This window comes from Neodiprion virginianus, chromosome 1, assembly GCF_021901495.1.
Source record: "Neodiprion virginianus isolate iyNeoVirg1 chromosome 1, iyNeoVirg1.1, whole genome shotgun sequence".
NCBI lineage: Eukaryota > Metazoa > Arthropoda > Insecta > Hymenoptera > Diprionidae > Neodiprion > Neodiprion virginianus.
This window is the reverse complement of record NC_060877.1, coordinates 33,883,209-33,903,774: the sequence shown is the minus strand read 5'-3', so window position 1 is coordinate 33,903,774 and position 20,566 is coordinate 33,883,209. Positions and strand designations below refer to the sequence as shown.

The window sequence follows — 20,566 nt, the reverse complement described above, 5'->3', positions numbered from 1 at the left end:
AATAGCCCGCTGCGATCAGACACAGGATTCAGCGTTAAAGCTGCTTCCGATCGGAATCCGTTAGTTGCCGTCGGTTATCCGACGCTTTCACTTTGCTGGGGTAAACCAGATCGGAATGATAAGAAGAACGAGATGAGCTCTGATTCCTAGTGATTTGATTTTTCAGGTTCTTCCCTGTTTTGCGGCTACGGAGAATTGGGCTCGTATTGGAAAATTATATTACACTTATTTTTTCCGGTAGCATGGTATTATACAACTGTTGAGTTCTCGAATTTCTTTTTTTTCGATGAAATTACGGGCATGCGAAAGGAAACCGTCGCATGATTTAAATAGTTCGCCAAGAATTGAGATTCGAGATCCGCGCACAGAGGTAGAAGAACAAGAGGTTCGATCAGTACGGAAATCGCAGGTGGTAGAACAATATGAAGAGGGTTGAGCACGGTCTAAAAATACACTTTTCCGATATATCGACGCATCGTGGTGCAACTTATTCCGCGGATGTGAACAGCTTCTGACCTCGATAACAGATCGGGTACACGGAATGATTTTAATGATACACTAATGACTACGAGACGAATTTCTGACGATTATAACGACATATCGTCCTGGCAGATAAATCTGTTTCATATCATGTACCACCCCGCTGATATATACGTCACTCAAACAGCCCGACAGCCAGGAATCCAGTTCAGAAGATTCCTGAAAATCTAGCGACCGTCTTGGTCAACCCGAAAGAAATAAACTCGCACATTCTTCACATTTAGGATGCTGTACTGAAGTACATCTCTGAGACGTTCTTTCCGTCCGCGGTCAAAATTCCAGTCCGAGAACACGGGTGGATATCCAGTTCGTACATCTATCATAAGCTGATCTCAGAATGTGAGAGGTCACGGTAGGGTGATTCGTAAGGAAATGGAAGTGAGCAGAAAAGTGTGTGACATGTTAGGATAGGTGTTGAAAATTTATCGAAAGACTGAGAAAACAGTTGATAACCAAAGAGATCGAATGAAGTCGTATATAAATTGAAATTTAAAACGGAACTGAGAAAGGAAATCAATATTCATGAACGCTTAGTTTTTGCCCATTCTAATGTACAATTAACGTGTAATGAAAATGGCAAGTGAATTGGTGGGCAAAAATTAAAAATAAAATAGCAGGCTGATCAGCAGGAACAGCGATAATTTTCCATACGGTCGATAATCTGATAACATCCTCCAACTTTGTGTTATATTTTCAAAAGTTATGAAAACTTCTTTCCAAAGTTAACGGAGTGTCCTATGTTTCAAGTATATCTAAATTAATAGCACACATTCATATGATTTTTGAAATCTTGACTGCTCATTGACTTTAGAGGATCAGGCGACGATTTTACGCGGTATTAATGTCTTGATTAAAAAATGAAATAAATTTCGTAAAAAAAAAAAAACCAGTAGAAATTAAGCATGGCGAGGAAAAGAGAAGTGAAATTGGTACGAAAATTGTCTAAATGTTAAAAAAGAGACGCGGACTCCACAGGGGCAGATTTAGGCATAAAACGAAATCGCGGCGATAAGGGTTGGGTAATCCTCGTCCCAAGATTTCCGCGATTCTTCATTGATTCGGAACGAGCGAAAGCAAAGATTCGGTATGCGCCGTCAGACAACGTCATGTATCAGGTCGTCGGCGTGGGCGCATGGCGTCCGTCCCTCTTGCCGCCCTCGCCTCGGCTCCAGACAGCCGAACGTTGCGTCCGTCGGGGTGTGCAGCCCTCGTCCTTTGCCGCCCCATCGCCATAGCAACCCCTGGAGTTCAGACTCCCCATCCACCGGAATCCCATTCCAGAGCGGCGAGAAACCCGCGGGTGAAAAGAAGAACTACCTATCTAACCATCGCCTTTTACAATCTACGATACGGCGTAGCCTTGAATCCCAAATCTCCGTTTTCGCCCTTGGGCAGAAAAAAAATGTGGTAATACTACCCGCGACGGATAAGACTCGGCATTTTTTTCGCCCCCCCCCCCCCCCCACTTTTTTCCTCACGTGAAATATAACGCCTGTACTTGAGACCGCTGGTCATTCTATACGAACATGTCGTTACGGGGTAAAGCTGGTTGTTAAAGGACACAGTCGGAGTTGTATAAAATTGGCGTACCGTGTCGAATTCGATAAAGTAGCGTAAGCTTTGATTTTTGCAGACTGACTTGAAAAGTAGGAGGACGGTAGATATTTGCGTATCGAAAACGCGGTTCGCTGCTTGTCTGTTTTTTGTCTTCTTCGTAATCCGCAACGTCATTGGCTGGTTTTGCGCATGATAGCCAAGATATTTATTACAGGTTCCACTGTTCTTGCCGAGCATTCACGAGCGGCGTTGAAATCATACACATGCGGTGCAATTCATGCTTGGTTGTGCTCATAAAGTAGGTATTGTCAGTTACGAGGGGTGGATACCTGGCAGCCAGACTCGGAGTTGGGTGTCTGAAATCAATACCTCGTATAGCATATAGAGAAGTTCGCATCATCGGCAAACTCTTCGAAAAGCTGAAGCAGAATTAACCCTTGGAAACCCGAGAGATGACTCATACGTGTCCAATCGTACTTTTCGATCTCTGTCAAGTCGTTTCGTAGGAACACCTGTGTCGTCAAGACACAGAGACGTGCAACTGGGCGAGGAGCCGGTTTCTCGTATTTTTAAACCGTTCGAATGAGAAAAAAAACGGGACACAATTGACGGAGAAACTTTCGATACTTCTCGAGCAGGTCCGCACGAAACCCTCGAGGAGAAAAGGCCGAGTTCATGCCCATTTCACTCAGTCTGTTCAGCGGAGTGAAAAATTCTATCCACTCAAAGAAATTATTTGCATTTACCCGAATTGTCCCAATCGGACACAGCGGAATATAACAAGTTACCTTACGGAGTCTGGAAATACGCTGGAACAAATTGACGAGTGATTAAGTGCCTCTTGAATTCTCAGAAGAAGCCGTTTGATCGCCACAGGGTGACATTCGTCGCAGTATTCTTCGAAGATCCGTACAAAGCGCGATAATCATGACTCTCGGATTCTCGTGGAAAACAGCATCGCTCAGCTGCTGCTGTTTCGCAATATTCTGCTCGGCTAACGATCAGACGCAATTTACCACCGTGGCGTCTCCGCAGGAGAGTCAACTCGTCGCATCGAAGGAAAACAAAAATCCCGACGGCGGCTGGACTTGGAGTCAACCGGACACGTTGTCATCAATCATTTCGGAAACGCAAACTCCTCCGCCAAATTTCGTCTCGAGTCATTATTTGTCAGGCAAGTAGAAGTGGCTAGTTTTGAAGGAGTAAAATCAATGAAAAGAGTGTTGTAGTTACGTATAAATTCGTTGAAAATTTTTCACCCTTTGCCGATAGTGTGACGCGGGTGTTGTAAACGGCCGTTAACGTTCAATTGGGGTTTGTTCGATGCAGTATTTATTCTTGTTTTTTTCACAGCCACGTTACAGTGCAGGTGAAAAGAATTTTCCGGCTTGATTGTAAATTTTTGCCAATTAAAACGGACGCGTTGTAAACGACCCGGGGTGTCACAGCACCGCATGGAAAAATTACGAGACTGATTAATGAGACACGAGTAATATAATTTTTAAGGTCGCGAGTGACGTCGTATATGCTAATCGCACAAGCCTCGAAGAGTCGTTATTTTTCTCTGCGGCTGTCGGCCACCCGTTCACCTTTAATCAGTTTGTTTACCCCCGTCATTTAGCACAGATTATCCTTAATCGAGAAGTAATTTAATTACAGGACAGGGCTTCAATCGAAACGGGGCCGTCGCACTGAGGTCGGAATATTTTCCGTACCCGTACGAAGTCGGTCCTCCGGTAGAAGACGCGCATCCTGTTTTTCCAACCCAAAACACTGAGAACGCTTTAGCGTCGATTAAAAAGCATTTTGCCATTGTCAGTTTCATCGGGCTTCTTCTACTCTTCGCCATAGTCCAGAACACCATATCTGCATCAAGAGAAAAAGAGGCCCTATCTTTGCGGGAAAAACGTGACGTCGTCGCAATCCACGGAACGGATCCCATGGTACGAGGATTGGGGAATCCCTCTTGACTTTCCTGAAAAATAATCTTCTCTTGAATTACGGCCAACTTGACGACAGACGATGATTACACGAAATTCAAAAATTGGTGTTTTTTCAGCTCCCCGAGATCGAAGACGTCTTGAGCGAGGATACCAAGATACGTTGCATGCAGCGTACTCTGTGTCTTGAGAATAAAAAACTTGGTCAGCATTTGGGAAGAACTGGCAAGCTTCTGGCCAAATACTTGACGTAAGCTGTAGTTTTTGCATTTTCAAACGTCAAGCGTGTACATTAATCATACACTGTTTACTCATGGCATTGCAGACGAACTGTCGAAATTTCTTTGGAAGCTTCTTCCGGCTGGTACAGACTCCTTGAGGATGCCAGCCAGGCGGGTCTTCGGGGCGAAGACTGTAGAATCCTTTACAGGGATTGCAGCCCCGCTGAGGATTCGAGACCAGAACTAGATTAGATTTTGAAGAAAACAATTTTTTATTCGACTTCGACATTCGTTATTATACGTGACTTTAATTAAACATAGAAGAAGAGATAAACTCAGTTTACCTGGTCGCAGAAGGCCGTCATCTCAGATGCTTTCGGATTTTGTCCGAAAGTATACTGAAATGATTTGAAATTGAGTGAAATGAGATAAACTGCCCCAGCAAATAATTATACGATATGCATTGTGGCCGATCTCAGTTAAGTTCTGCAGGCAACCGGCTAAAAGGTCAGATTTTAAATGAATCTACCCTATATTCAAAACTTTATTTAGCTTTCTATATGTGGAATGGAAGAAAGTGTGAATTCATTCCAACTCTCGTACCGTTGAAGTAATACGATAAACAGGGTTGGGAAAACTGGGTCAAATGCGAATTTAACATTTTTCCCAAGCGTTACGTCGACTACCTGTACGTAATACATCAATTTCACTAATGTAAGTTATCTACGGAATATACTTTAAACTACGTTACTTAAGTTTGTTTTATTTAATACAAGCATGCGTTATACGTACTTGGTTTCTAGAGGGCTCCAAATTTTCGAATATTTTTAACACTCATCCAACAATATTTGCGGTATATCTTGTTGAATAAAGTTTTCGTTTCTTTCTCTTCTTCGGCAGCTCTGCATATCAGGAAAAAATATGAATTGAAGAAAATGGGGCACAACTGTTATTTTCAGTTTCATGTAATAATTCATAGAACTTGTACTTGGGTTTTTCATAAAGGGATTTTCACATTTTCTATGCAAACAAACTTTCCTGAATGCCTATAAATTCCTTTGAACACGACGTTTTCAAAATTCGTAATCAGTATTCTAAAATACAATCAGTGAATCACTAAGAAATGGAAAAAGTTGGACGTGAGTTGGAAAAATCTTATAATTTCTTAACCTCGCGCTAAAATTGGGTCAAAGGTGTGCTGACGAGACCGATGAATGGTTTTAGCAGATGTCAAAGGTTGACTCTCATGTCCATTTTTCTCCTTGCCATGATTCGGAGGTGATCTGCGATGAAAGAGAAGATAAAATAAATAGGGCAACTAAACTGAAGGATCACACGGAATATTGAGTGCAAAATTCCGAGAAATCACGAAAAAATCAACAGGTTAAAGCATAAGTAGAAGAATCAGATACGGATGATTATTGTTTTTTTTTTTTTTTTTTTTTTTTCAATTTTAATTACAATATGCTGTGATTTTTTTCAGTTTTTTTTGTTTTTTGTATTTCTTTATCCGCTACAAACATCGACATCCAGCCTGAACTATTATACAGCAGTCTGCTTGCACTTCACACACTTTTTCATCACTTATTAAAAACCTACATTCGTCGAGCATTATTCAATTATAAAAAAATATCAAATCACGAACAGAACTGAGATAGTTGATAATAATTAACTAAAATAACGCTATTATTATTATTATTATTATTATTGTTGTTGTTGTGGTTGTTGTTGTTATTATCAACATTAAGTTAGGTAGGTATTACATATCAGTATTTGTCTCGTCTAATTCACATTATGTGTCCGTATCACTACTGCAATACCGCATTAACTAAATCGTTACTTACAGATATATACATATATATGTATATTTATTGAATATACACACACATATGTTGTTGTTGTTGTTATTATTATTATCGTTATTATTAAAATTAGTCGTGAGATCGCTTGTTGCAATAGTCCAGGCTTAATTTAAAAACATAAAATTGTTAAATATACACGTTAAATGGCGGAAGATCTTGAGAGCTCGCCTCGTCGCTTATATTATATGTATGTATATATACGTGTGCGTGTGTGTGTGGGTATGTGTGAATTATCATTACACTCTCATGTATGTGTAGTTAACAAACTTTTACCAGCCAAATTTTCCTCGGAATGCAAGCAGGAGAGACCAACTCCGAAAGAGCTGTCGCCCCCTCGCCACCTAAGGCAGGCTTAATATCTTACCGTAAATATCTCCCTTCCGTCGCTCTACTTTCGAACTTCGTCTATCTTTTGCATTTTCAAAAATTAGACACAGGTCTGACCAGGTAGGTATAATTATTGTACAGGCAGGTGTGGTATTTCGTCAATTTGATTATTACTAATAATTTATTTATTCAGTGTGTTTTTTTTTTTTTTTTTTTTTTTTTAATCATTTCTTTCCTTCTTTTCTTTATTTAATGTAGGTACGAATTTTTAAGCATTGGTATTTATAATATACGGCACTTCAGTAAGAGTAAGACGGTTCATTTATCATCAATTCATAACGAGATTATCATAGGGATTTCTTATAAATGATCATTCATCACGTAGTAATCACAGGAAAAAAGAACAAAGTATAATATGGTAAAATAAGAATGAAAAATACTTTCCGCGCACCAATTTTCCACTATTAGTATGCGTACTGAGATGGAACTTTCTTTTATCATGTTACGTGCAGATTTGTAACCACGAAATTTTTCCAAGTTTCACGGATTCCGTTAATCCCCGTAATTGTAAAAAGAAATTGGAGTAAAAGGTTTAGCTTCATTGTTTTGCTCACCGTCCAATCTTATTGACAACTCAATTCATTCGTTCTCAAGTCTATTTGTTTATCAATCTTTCAGATCTCAATATCGTATGGATCGTGATTCGTGGAAAGGGCGAGGATAAATAGCCAGATGAAACATGTGTTATCGTTAACAAAATTGAATAGAATTTTGCCAAAATTATACTTGAAAGACCTATTTAAGGCAGTGATACACGAAACGTCAGTTCACTTAACTTCGGTATATATATATATAGATGAATTAGGGTCACAGCATTAGTTTAAACACAGTTAGACAAATGATTGCATTTCCACGTCCATTACTAAACTTGATTCCTGCTTGCATCCCCTTACACATCGTGATGGGTTTTGCCTTCGCTCGTTATTATGATTATTACGATTATTATTATTATTATTAACCATTATTATTAATCATTATTATTATTGTTATCATCTATTATTAATCATTATTATTATTGTTGTTTTATTGTTATTATCATTATTATTATGATTAAATTATGATTATAAAAGTATATTACTATATGTACACGACTTACAAAGTAGTGCTCGAATTACTAAAATGCGCGAAATTCGATATTTTTGCTCTCCTCCAAAGACTCGGCAAATTCCCTGTTCGGAATGGCACTGTCATAGTTCTTCACCTACCGATTAAATGCGTATCTTGCATATCAGCTGAAATTGAATTAAAGAAAATATAAATAAATTAAACACGCACAGACATCTAAAGCTAAATAACGACGACGAAGACGACAGCGAAAACGAGATCGACGAGAGTTTTTCCTGCGAGTTCTTATGGGATATTGATTATTATCACCGATTTTAAAGGTATATATTCGTAAAGTTTTTTCACACGAAATCCGTTGTTTCAAATCGAAGCTTAGAAAAGAAATTGTCGTTACTTTGCAAATTTAAATAAAACTAAGATTACGCTGTGTAGAAGAAAATTGGATAAAGAATGAATTGAATATATACCCGCACTTCTGTATACCAAGAACTCGCAAGAGAAATAACGTATTAATCCGTCGTGAACTTTTGAATATGTTTCTATCAATATATTTAATTTCAACGTTATCACTGAAGATAAAGTCTAAACGTTGAATATTCCGTACTCAAATATTCCCCGAAGAGGCTCTGTAAAGAATTCTGGGTGAAATATATCGAGTTCACCAAGCGATCATGAACACGATATAATGCATGTACGTGTGCATTGAGAAGAAGAAAATATAAAATTATGCAGTACAAGAGAAAAGCAGAAAAAACAACATCACGAAAAAGAAAACACGGTAATTTGTTGCTTTTATTTATTTCTTTATTGATACCTTGTTTAAAGTATAGGAAGAGCGCGGCCCAGAAAATCTTTACAAGCCGCGCATTCTTATCCGTTTATGCGATTTTCGTATTTATCATGCTAATGGGTTACACAATTTTTATTTATTTTTACTTCAAATTTATCGCTGATAGTCGCATTGACACGTGTATTTCTTTTTTGTCTGATTTTAAATATACTTCACTTTACCATTCATCATTTAATCTACATAGTCGGCGTCAATCAACCCTACGATATAAAAGGAATTCATATTAATTATGCCGACTATCGTAATTACTTAATTAATTAAACTATCAATTAATATAATAATAATGACAATAATAATGACAATAATAATAATAATGATAATAATAGTAATAATATGTACAACGTGATCATGCCTATTTCTGTTCTTTTTTTTTCTATCTCATGCTCAGATCGTGAGACGCGTCGAAATATTATAAAATAGTATATTATTACAATGTGTAAGAGTAGTAATAATAGTAATAGTAGTAGTAGTAATAAGTATGTTCGTGACTTTATAATTTATTTATGCTACTATGTGCATTGTTTGTTTTTTTCAAAAGTCGTCAAATTAAAATGTTTTTCTTTCTTCTTAGGCTCATGTACGTCGGTGTCATGATGATGATTAAAATAACAATAAAAAATACGCTTAACACGTAACGTATTTTACGAATTATTATTACCATCATTATTCGATGAGCGCGTATCTCAGTATTTACCACCGTTGTCTGTTTCTTGAAGTAAGAATTCTGACAATTTCCGAATGGCTATTCGTCGCGATGCCACGAGCCGTTTAGCAATCACACGTCATTCATTTAAAAATCAAAACACAGGTTGCGAGCACGTCATACTCTCTCAATCCAACAGTTGCGATATCGCATCGCCGTCTCAAATCTGTGTTGTACAGCAGATAAAAAAAAAAAAAAAAAAAGATAAATAAAAAAAAGAATTTATATGTTCTCATCGTAGGACAGCTATAAGTTGTTGATGCTGTTAATTTTCTATTGGTATTTGTTACATTACGGTTTACGTTTTCACCGCTTAATTATGCACGGATGGATAGTCGTTAGGTTACACTGACGTAGGTTTAGATCGATGACAGTTTTAATTCGTGTTCGGAATTCTGCCAATGCCCATGTTCAGTCACTTTGTCTTCTAGCAGCAGTAGCAGCAGTAACAGCAGCAGCAGCGGCGGCGGCGGCGGCGGCAGCAGCAGCAGCAGTAGTAGTAGTTGTAGTAATAGTAGTAGTAGTAGAAGTAGTAGTAGCAATAGTAGTAGTAGTAGTAGTAGTAGTAGTAATAGCAGTATAGTATTATTATTTATTATTATTACTTTTTGTATTTTTAGTTACTTCAGTGTAGCCGAGGTAATAATTTTTTTTATTTGCTATTTCATTTTTATTTTTTTTCTATAAGAAATTTCACCGGATGGTTGATTTTTGCCTTTCGTGCAATAGTCTGTCGCCTATACATATATTTTCTCTTTCGATTTCTTTACCACTCTCTCTCCACTTTTATTTCTCTAGATATCAGTCGCTCGCTCCCTCTTCTTTTTTCTCGCTCTTTATGCCAACCATTTCCTTCAATCTCCCGTCATTTTTGACTCCTTGCTAAGATTTACCACTGCAGTTAGTTACATCTAGAGCATACTTATAAAATACTTGAAACAAATTTGAGTCCATTGAAAAGGTGGCTCAGGCGATTTCAGCTGCAGTTGTCACACTACTACACACAGATTTCATTTTATAATTTTTTTGTCATCTTCTCTTACTCTCTTCCCTCACTACTATTCGTCGTTGCTGGTCATTCCCGTTAAAATTACAAAGTTTGGTTTTATTTGGGTCATTCTGTTTGGTTTTTTCTTCTTTTGTCATTCATTTGATTAAAGAAACTCGCGCTTTGCGGCATCCGGGCTCGACTAAGTCTAACTTTTTATTTTACTGGCCAACCGTGGAGCGCCGCCGAGTTGCTGATCAAAAATGTTCGTGTGTTTTGGTATCTCTCCCTCACCTCCGAACCGGTTTTACTTGTGATCTGCCCCACACATCACCTTTACGCGAACGCGTTACAATTTTGGCTTTTCTCGTTTTTTAAATCTTCATTTTTCTTTTATAATCTAACAACGTATTAAACAAAAAAAATTAAAAAAAACGCGGATACATGTGATGTGAAGCGTCCAACGCCATCCCGTTGGTGTAATAACAATTAATAAATGCTCTACGATTTTGTTCGTAAGGACAACATAAAACAATAATATCACCTAATAGTTTAGCTTTTTGTGCATACGTTTCTTCAATTAATTCATTTAATGTTCTTTTTTTCTAAAAGTTTTTTTCTGGGTATTTTTTTTCCAACAAATTTTCATCTGTTCTTTCTTCACTGTCTCTTCGGCGAAGTGTACTAACTTCCTTCTTTCTTTTTTTTCTTTGTTTTTTTTTTCCGAAGCGTTCGAAGGAAGAAGAGTAATTCTTTACAGTAGATGTAGGTATCAATACTGTTTTCCATAAGACCTTTAATGCCACTATAATTATCTGACAACACTTGCAACTGTTGCTGATTCATTTTGTTTTCCAATTCCTTCAACGTGTATAAACCCAATTTTTGATACTATAAATTTTGGCAGAGGAAAATTCTCTTTTTCTTATTAGTTAGTTCATTTCTTCTTCTTGTTTTACTTTATTTTAACCATTTCTGTTAGATATTTTAGACAGTCGTCTGGAAGATTATATATATATATATATATATACCATATAACTGTGTATGCACGTGTATATGTATATATATATATATACGTATACACACACACATACACACACATGTATATATATTTGTGTGTATGAATATATATATGTATAGAGGATCCTACGCACGTTGTGTGCTGCTGATGCGTATTATCGAACACTATAAAGAGAAACACGACAGACTAGACTTAATATTAATAATCGATCTTCCTCGATTGACCCAACTCCCGACCCAATCCAACTCGAAAAACAGAAAGAAACAACAAAATTACAAAAAGAATAAAGAACTTTGGAATTTCGATTCAGTTTTTAGGTGCGGCGTGTGTGTCTTGTCGATTAATGACCGTTCGCGACACACGTGGTCTTTTTTCTAAGGATTCAGTCGATCAGAGGCGGGAGAGATTACTGTAAATGCTTCCCGTTGCGTATCATCGGCAATGGTACTATCATCATCTATTATCTCTGTCACTTCATGGTTGTTGGTATCGTGGTCGTAATTGCTGATGCTGATGCGAGATGAAGCCGGAAGATCACTCTGTGGTTACCTTCTGTCCCGGTAGAGGAGGTACGTTTTTATTGCCTGGGGCAGTCTTAGCTCGTTGATTCTGACCTCTAGTCTCTGCTTACCGACCCGTTTTCGAATTACTCTCCGGCAGAGGTCCATCAGGGGTAGAGGTTCGGCTGTAAATTCAATGAAAGCGCGATGAAGTTACTTCTCTTTGAAGTTCGGTAATGAATGATTTGAAATAAATATTACTCCGAGACTCACGATCAAGGCCTCCGATGTATTTCATCGTGATTTCACAATGTCCCCAAACTGCTGAAACTATCGGATGAAGTTTCCTTCCTTTCAGTCCTCTGAATGCTACTCCCAAGTACTGACCGTCTACAACGAAGGATAACGTACCTTCGTCCATGTCCAGGACCACTGAAATTGTACTCCCGTTAACTATTGTGGTAAAAGTTTGCTATTCCTTTTTATAATTACAAAATTGACCAAACTTGACGATTTACTTTCGCAAGACTCAATAAGCACGGTTCGAAATTGTGCCAGTTAAATCCTCGAAAGCTTTGAAAACATTGAGAATAAAGAAAAGTAGATTTGATAAAAAAAAAGCTCACCCAGAAATTTGTCAGGAACGATGAAAGTTTCATCCGGTTTCAAAAGGGCAGGATACGTCACTCCGTTATTGTTTTTCGCATCGTGATAGAGTTTGTTTCTACCCAGATCCCAACCCCAGCTGAGCTGATTGTTGCCCACTAGACTTTGGTAGCCGACACTATGAAGGGGTGCTTCCGCGGTCGCCACACCGACAACAGCGTGCGTTCCTCGCTGTCGCGTACTCCAGTGTAATTCCCACACGTGGAGACCCTTCGTGTACCCGATGCGCCCTCGTATGCAATCCGTGCTCTGCGCTACGGGGTGGCGATGAAACGTCAACTTGTCGTCATCCTGAAATTTTTTTTTTTTTCTTTAAACTCCGATAAAACCAACTACACTGCGGAATGTTGAGAAGAGTGAAAAGGGTCATTTTCATCCGGGAAAGACGAAGGTATCCTCTATTCTGGGAATTTTTTTCGAAACCTACCTTGACGAATATATTGAGACTACGGTCATCGGCGTTCCAGCTATGACTGATCTGCGTCTCTCTCGAAGCGGGCGGCATGTCGAGGAGGACATCCAGGCGAGCTGGACGCGAAAAATCCTGCGCCAGTTCTCTGGGTACAACAGGCTTGTACGTGACTGCTCCGCTGCCAACAACACCTACGCCGCCTCCAGTTCCCGCACCGCTGTCACGTGTCACGCTCTTCACGCCGCCTGTAATTCCACGTATGCATGAATTAGGGAGACCAAGAGTGAGGGGGGGAGAGAGAGAGAGAGAGAGAGAGAGAGAAAGAGGGATGGAGACGCAAAAAACCGGAGGATAAAAAATTGCACAGCTGCCATGATTCTGTCGCCTAGACGTAGGTCTAGTACATACAGACTATTGCTATTTCTTCGTCGCTTTAATACTGCAATATTTTTGACGAAAGCATATATTCCATGTACGTGCGATACGCGCTCTCTCTTTACCTATCGTTCCGAAGGTCCCGAATTTATGTCACACATGCACCGATCGGGAATGTCAGCATTTAAGCTACAGCGCGTAGAATATTCGTTGAGAGCCTTCATTTTGCAAACACAGTCTGCCAATTACAAGGCTGCGCAAACATCACTGTCGACATATCGGTACCTGTACCTACCTATACGCACCTTTGCACGTTTCCACGTGCCCTGCTTGCGCCGTCGTTAACGTTATTTTAACCCAACGTATTTGCGTGAGTTTCGCTGTCGGTGGAACGTGAAAGAGCCAAACGCGCTTCTATCGTTTTTCGAGACGCACTTATCGGAGTGAACTTTTGACCGAAATTGAAATATCTGACTCTCGTACGGCTGACACGCAATGCGATACTGCATACGTTAGATTTATGTTTCTTTTTCTTCAGTCTCGCCTGTTTTATGTCTCATTGATATGCCAGATATTTTCCGACTTGAGCGTATGTAAAACGAACCAGCGGAGGCATTCACGCTCGTGTCCATATTTCAAGCACCTGTCCATCGGGCGCCAAATCGAGGAAGTAGGTGACATTTCATCTACGATAGTCGTCAAGATGACGACCGGTGTTTCTGATACGGCAAAAAATTTGTCAATCCTTCAGTTGCACCGACGATGAAACGAAACCTGTACTGCCGCGATCGCAAAAGCGAATGAAATGGGAAATAATCGACAATTTCTGTTGTACGTTTGGCGAGAAATTGCTGCTGGGTAGGAAGTGTTACTGCGTTATCAAGCTCGACTTACAGACCTCGTTGTCTCCAGGTTCACGAACTTCGATGATCCGCTCGTGTCGATTTCTCATTCAGCTTGTCTAAATCAGGAATTGGGTTGTTGTGGGTCGTGCCAACCATCACTATCACTATCGTGACTATTCGTTACTCCGAGGTTTGCGAATTATGATCATGCGTTTCAAAGATATAATAGTTAAATGTGAAATTTATGTATAAGTTGCTCGTAGATTTGAGCGTCGATGTGAGCATGGTTTGTAAAATAAAATATGGTATGATCTGTGAGAATTGTCAATAGAAAAGTATTGTTAACTATGGTGTTAACTGTGTAGATCGATTTGGAAGAGCTCTTTTATGGCGATTGCACGTCAGTAAGTTACGACGCAGAGACGATACCGCCGTGATTATCGGCTGGGACGTAACGGAAGAATCGATTGCGGTTACGGTCTGAGGGTGACCAATGAAATTCCGTGGTAAAGGAACAAACAGAAATCACAGCATGATAGCTTAGTCAAAAAAGATGTGAAAAAATACCTATCTGTAGTAGAATTAATTTAATACACAGTAACAACAAACTGTTCAAGAACCACCCGAGAGAAAGTATAACAAGGATTCAAAATACCTGATATATGAGAATTTAGGGCAGGACGTGAATCGAGGAAAACTAAGGTACAGTGGCACGATTGCACAGGTCTCCGTCCGTGAGTTTGTACATCAGGAAAGTGTCTCGTAGAATCCCGCCCTCGGGGTAAAGAAGCCGGGAACTCGTGGTTCTCGAGATCCCTCGGAAACCGTAGTATAACGTATAATATATCTCTTTGGAAGAAGAAGGTCGACGTCTGAGCCGAAGGCTGCAGGGCGAGAAGGAAATACAGGGAGGCTGAAGTGCGGTACTTGCTTGCGCAGCTGTCTCTGCGGTCTGAAAGGTTCGAAGGGTCGAACCTTCGGCCGAGGAGGGTAGTCAACCCTCCGTGCAGAAGTCTCTTTCGAGGCCCCGACGAACCCAACCCCCCACCCCCCGAGCTCTGACCCCGTGGCCCATCTCGATTTCTGGGGTATAATAAACTAGGCCCTGATCCTCGCCGCAATCGTAAATTCTTCGATACGACACCACAGCTGGAAGGTGTCAAGGCAGCCCTTGATGTCGACTAAGATTAACACCGATCCTTCTTGCACTCTACATCCTCCTTCTATGATGCATCGTCTACGTGTGTATTGTTATACGTAGTACGTAACAACGAGAAAACTTTCACAAAGGTACAACTCGTCGACTGATCTCTGTTCGATAAAATAAAAAAAATAAAAAAAATTTTCAACAGTTCGTGCATCGTAAATTCAACCACAGACGTTTGGAAACTTTAATATGATGTTAGAGTCAATCGCAACTTTCAAAATGCAATCCCGTCCGTCATATATACGCTGTTTCCAATTCGAACATCGTCATATCATACATAACACGCTGAAACATATCATCCAAGTTTAATTGCGTTCCTCGATTTGCGGCAAAAAATCACATCTCCGATTCGATTCCAAACTACGCGACTTTTCAGAACGCGCGCGGGTACACACTAAATCTAATTTATAAAACTGTGATTATTTTCCGTGTTGATTTCCTCAGGGGTGACTAGCTCTTCATGATACCGCAAATAAAACCATACGTATAACGTATAAATCCGAGCCACCGTAATACGGATCGGAAAAGTTTCTTAAACCCAATCGAATATATAATCTGACCTGAAATCTTTTGGCCCATGTTCATGCCACGGTGGTGGGATCGATGGTGGGGATGATGCCGGTGATGGTGAGGGTGGTGACGGTGATCGCTGCACAGCTTCCCCGCGGGCAGCTTGTGTCTGTGGTGGCGTGTCCCTGTCGTCGTCGTCGTCGTCGTCGTCGTAGTTGTGTGGTGATGGTGGTGGTGGTGATACCCGGTGGCCGGTGGCGTAGCACCCCCGTCCAACCCGCCTCCTCCGCCTCCGCCTCCGCCTCCGCCTCCCCCTCCTCCGCCTCCTCCCCCTCCGCGGCCTCCTACCGCCCCCCCGCTTCCAAGACCCCCGCTTCCCCCGGTTCCTCCAGTTGCCCCAGTTGCCCCGCTGCCGCGGCTTCCGCCCCCGCTAACGCAACGACTCGCTTTATACCTGTAACAATGGTCGAAAAAACAAACGTCAGTATATATATCGCTATGCCGGGTTAATGTGGGTAGTTGCCTGTAATAACAGACGCAATATCCAGGTGTCAAGACGACCCGTAACCTTTATAAATTCAACCATCGCGTAAATCAACAGCTGTAACACGTTATTAACGAAGATTATGTTATAGGTCGTTTTTAAGGATGTATTGTACAAGCCGATAAAAAAATTCAAGATTTAAAATGCAAAAATGGCAACGTACTGTCATTTTTATTTTAAATGGATTACAACCTTCACATTTAGAGCTCTTGCAATTCATATATAGTACGTTGAAAATTCATTTAAGAATGTGTTTCATCGGCACTTAAACGTAGTTGACAAACTCAAGCGTATACGTAAAACTGTAGGAGACTTTTTATGCACGAGGCTGAACCTAGCAGCTGGAATTAACAGCCGAACGTTTTAATGTTCAATCGAATAAGGTAGAGTTGAAGACCAAATAATAAAATTTTGTGAAATACCATGAATCTCCGATACTTTTATAGAATTATCAGGATAAAACTGAGCGGCATTTTTATATTTACAAAAAATCCAACACGTTTGGCTGCTAACTCTAGATGCTAGCTTTGGCTTAATTTGTTATGCAATCGAGCTCAAGTTGCACGACTAAAAATTGATGATTCCAAGTTGAAATTTCATTTCCAATGATTCACAGTGTAAGCTCGCTTTAATCAATGTTACCGCACAGCATCGGTAAATATTTTCTCACTGCACGTACAGCGAAGGTGGATTCTGTGCATGCAGCACGTGTTACAAAGCACGCGGTATTTTGCCATCCGCGATTTATACAGAAGCAATTCGAGACTTTGATTACATCGGGTATACAGCAAGTTTATATCCATATCATTTCACTACGTTATACGTGCAAATTTCAACTACACCTGAGCGTTCGCAGGTTACATTGTTATGCGTTGAATTTAATACGCGAGATCAGGTGTAACGTACGTCACAGAGTTTTCATTGTTGAAAGTTATCTATTGTTGTACGGTATTTCAAACGAATCACCATATTGTCCGACAAAGTTAGCCCACGTCAGAAGGTTTTTATATTATCCAAGAGCGGAGTTTTCTCCTGGTTTCGGCTGCAACGGTGTCGAATTTTGTTACGGAAAGTTTCTTCGCAGAAAAGATTAAGACGCGAAACTTTGGTACATATAATATTACATAGAATGCCATTTGGAGAATGAAAAGACCGGGACGGACAATCGTTCTTCATAAGTTTTTTCCACTTTATATATTTCCTCTTTTAAATGATAAAAATAAAATAAAAATAAACTGAAAGCCTATAGGAAATAAAGACGAATGTTGTGAAATCGTTTAATAATTGGGTACATAGCATACTTTTGAAAAAAAAAAATTACAAATAAACTGTACCGAATGAGAAGTTTCTTTAACGAAGCGTTAAAATTTCAGTTTAATCATAAAAAATAGAAACGCTATATGCGGTGTCGAGACGGTATAGAGAAGAAAATGAATGAAGAAATAAATTGAAAAAAAAAAAGAAAAAAAAGTGAAACAACAGTCCGTGCAAAGGTTCCGTTAGATTGCTGATTGCGAATCGAATCAACTCGTCTGTGGTAAGTGAAAGGTGAGCAATTAACTTTTTTTTTTTGTTTTGTCTTCCTTTTTTTTTCACTACTCTTTTCGCAATGATGCACCTCGCTTACGATCGGTTCGACATTGTGGCATTGTACGGCAGATTCGTTATTCGGCATGTTTGAACTCCCTAAAGCATCTAGAATTTTCATTAAACTGTACCAAAAATATATGGAATAACCAAACGATCGGACAGACGAGAAAAATCTGGTGAAAATAGGATAAAACTAACATCACAGTCTTGTGTAAAGAGACTGTACGTATAATAGCAGTGAGATAAATATCAGGGACAAATGTCAACTCACTCACTCTCTATAATACACTTCTGGGCCAGATTTTGTTACCTTGACCACGTCTGGACTTCGCGTGCTTGCGACAGCCACATCTTGCACCAATATCCGTCCATAAACGGGACGGCGAGCATCTCGCAACTTTGAGAGGTCGCACAGCAAAATGCCAAATGACAAACTTTCATATAAATTTGTTACCGAAGGGTTTATAATATTACATTATACATTGTATTTGTTTTAAAGAACGAGACTAAAACTATGAATTTGCGTGTTCTGATTGAGTTTTAAGGAAAAAGGAAATAAAAAAAAAAAAAAAACTATATTCACGGACAACGCGTTACTGTAATTTCAAAAGCAAGAGTTGGTGTTTCCAGTAAATACTAACAATCAGTTTCAGAGACCCATACTATGTTTACTTCGGTCGATATTAAACTGAACTTTCCTCGCGTGTTTCATTCTAAGAGAAGCACCCGGTATGTTGCATTACGTACAGACATCGTACACACACGTCTCCGAATGAACAAGGATCACACACCAGCTGTAGGATTCCGGATTTGCACGGTCGCTCCATGGATGAAGGGGGTGAAAAATAAGGGTAAAGGGTCGATGTACCTGAGACTATTATCATAAATTAAAGGCATCGAACGACAATCACGTGGTTGAAACGCGTCGTTGCAGAATACGATTTGCGTAAGAGAGAATATCAGAGATCGGAGCCGATTAGTACGGCATTGAACAGATTGGGCTGCACCGATGCATGCGCGATTTGCAACTAACAGGAGAATCACTCGGCTGACACAAACCGGCTAGCCTGCCGTTGCTGTTACAGTGACTCGAACAGAGGTCATGCTACTTCCGTCAGCGCTCACTTCCGGTCACGGATACCGAGTGACCAGCAATTCCGGTCAACTTTGCCACAGTCAGGGGCAGGGTTTATCCAGACCGTGGCGATTAAAAGAAGGAAACGGGTAAAATCTGCGACCTCAAGGCTTGCCCTAGTCGTCGTCATCGGTTGTCTAAGCTCCGCGATAAAAGTCCCAACAGCTAACGTCATTCCATTTACAAGTTAAAACCGTTGCGCTTATATCGTTAGTTTTGCTTCAGCCGCACGAGGCTCTGCCTCAAAAGTATGCGGTGCAACCAGATTAGATAAGAGCCTCGGTCGAAACTCGAAAAATATTTTTGCAACAGTTATTCCATATAGTGTAAAGTAGCCGCGTCGTTAAGGAATATACACCGGCAATTTCCAATCACCGTTTGACCGTAATGAAATTCATGTTTTCCAATAGTCGTAAACGTATACGAGAAACGAGCCATCTTATCGGCAGATCATTTCCTCGCATATGAAGTGCGGATACAAGTGAATATTTGCGAAAGCGAAGAACAGAGTCAGACAGGATTAAATACGCGTGAAAATATGGCCCGCGTCGTGAGTTTGCATCGTGAAGTTTTCGTGACGAACTCACGTTTATTTCAAAATTTGACATTATCTTACGATTAAGTGAAATTTTTCATGTTTTTTTGGCTTCAATGTGTACAAAGTTTTCTAGGTGACTGGAATATCTGATAGAACGTAACGGAAGGATTCCAACTTTCAACTTGCGATGAACCGCACGCAGTAATCGATGGTTAATAAGTTTAAAACTATAGCGTGAAATAGTTTTGGAATAGACAAGTTGCGAACTTTTGCGAGCTTTTCTGTCATTCTCTGTCTCTCTCTCTCTCTTTCTCACTCTATCAGCAGAGTGACCAGACCAAGTATTCACCGTACAAACAGATACAGTTGTCGAATAGTTTTCGACCTCTGAACAGTACGTATGAGAGCTTTCCTCCGTACAAGGGTAAACCATTCAAAGTCAAGAGATTGTTAACTTCGCGTCTTCCATTTCTTCTTCTATTCATTGCACCAAACCAAACGCAAACGCAATCAACTTCGCACGAATACATAGATTGGATCTCCGATAAGTGTAAAAAAGTTTACACGATAACTTTCCGCGCAGATTTCCAATACGAAAATTAGATCATTATGCCAGATATATTTTCCATTTATGACGCAATTGCGGTTCCAAGAAAATTTAAAAAAAAAAAAAAAAACCATCCGATTCTACAGTCCAGCGATATGCAACCCTGCAAAATTTTTTCCACCTATCAACGAGTTGAAAGATGATTATCCGTTCCCTTCAGTTTCGCGCGACACGATGCATTCCGATAACAGCAAATTGACGATAATTATAAAAAAAAAAGTTTCTCCAATCTTGTTTTCGATGCGGATTTGAAAAAAGGCAAAAAAAAAAAACAAATAAACATATAAATAAAAAATGATGAAAAAGCTGAAAAAAAATAACAGACAGTGAAAAAAAATGCCACGGAACCGCCAGTGGGTTTTGGGCTGGGTGAAAAAGCATGGGACTGTGGCAGGGGCGCGTCTGGCTGCGGTATTGATCGGCGACTCCCCTCGGCACCGCCGCCGCGTCCCGAACCATCCAGAACCACCCCCACAACCCCCAAGCTCCCGGCGCCCCCGCCC

At 40.0% G+C, this 20,566-nt stretch overlaps 2 protein-coding genes across 2 annotated transcripts; one reads left to right on the top strand and one right to left on the bottom strand.

Moving 5' to 3' along the window:
• The first annotated feature begins 3,024 nt into the window (after positions 1 to 3,024).
• On the top strand, positions 3,025 to 4,965 carry LOC124310286 (uncharacterized). Its single transcript, XM_046774098.1, has 4 exons — positions 3,025 to 3,271; positions 3,757 to 4,040; positions 4,157 to 4,287; positions 4,363 to 4,965. The coding sequence occupies exons 1-4, from the start codon at positions 3,025 to 3,027 to the stop codon at positions 4,508 to 4,510; spliced, it is 810 nt and encodes a 269-aa protein (XP_046630054.1). The 3' UTR covers positions 4,511 to 4,965.
• A 6,004-nt stretch (positions 4,966 to 10,969) lies between these two features.
• LOC124308285 (protein gustavus) lies at positions 10,970 to 15,961 on the bottom strand. The gene is made up of 5 exons (XM_046770897.1): positions 15,700 to 15,961; positions 12,728 to 12,957; positions 12,261 to 12,591; positions 11,908 to 12,066; positions 10,970 to 11,819 (listed from the first exon to the last, which is right to left on the bottom strand). Exons 1-5 carry the CDS (start codon positions 15,722 to 15,724, stop codon positions 11,680 to 11,682), a joined length of 885 nt encoding a protein of 294 aa, XP_046626853.1. The 5' UTR covers positions 15,725 to 15,961; the 3' UTR covers positions 10,970 to 11,679.
• Positions 15,962 to 20,566: the final 4,605 nt, after the last annotated feature.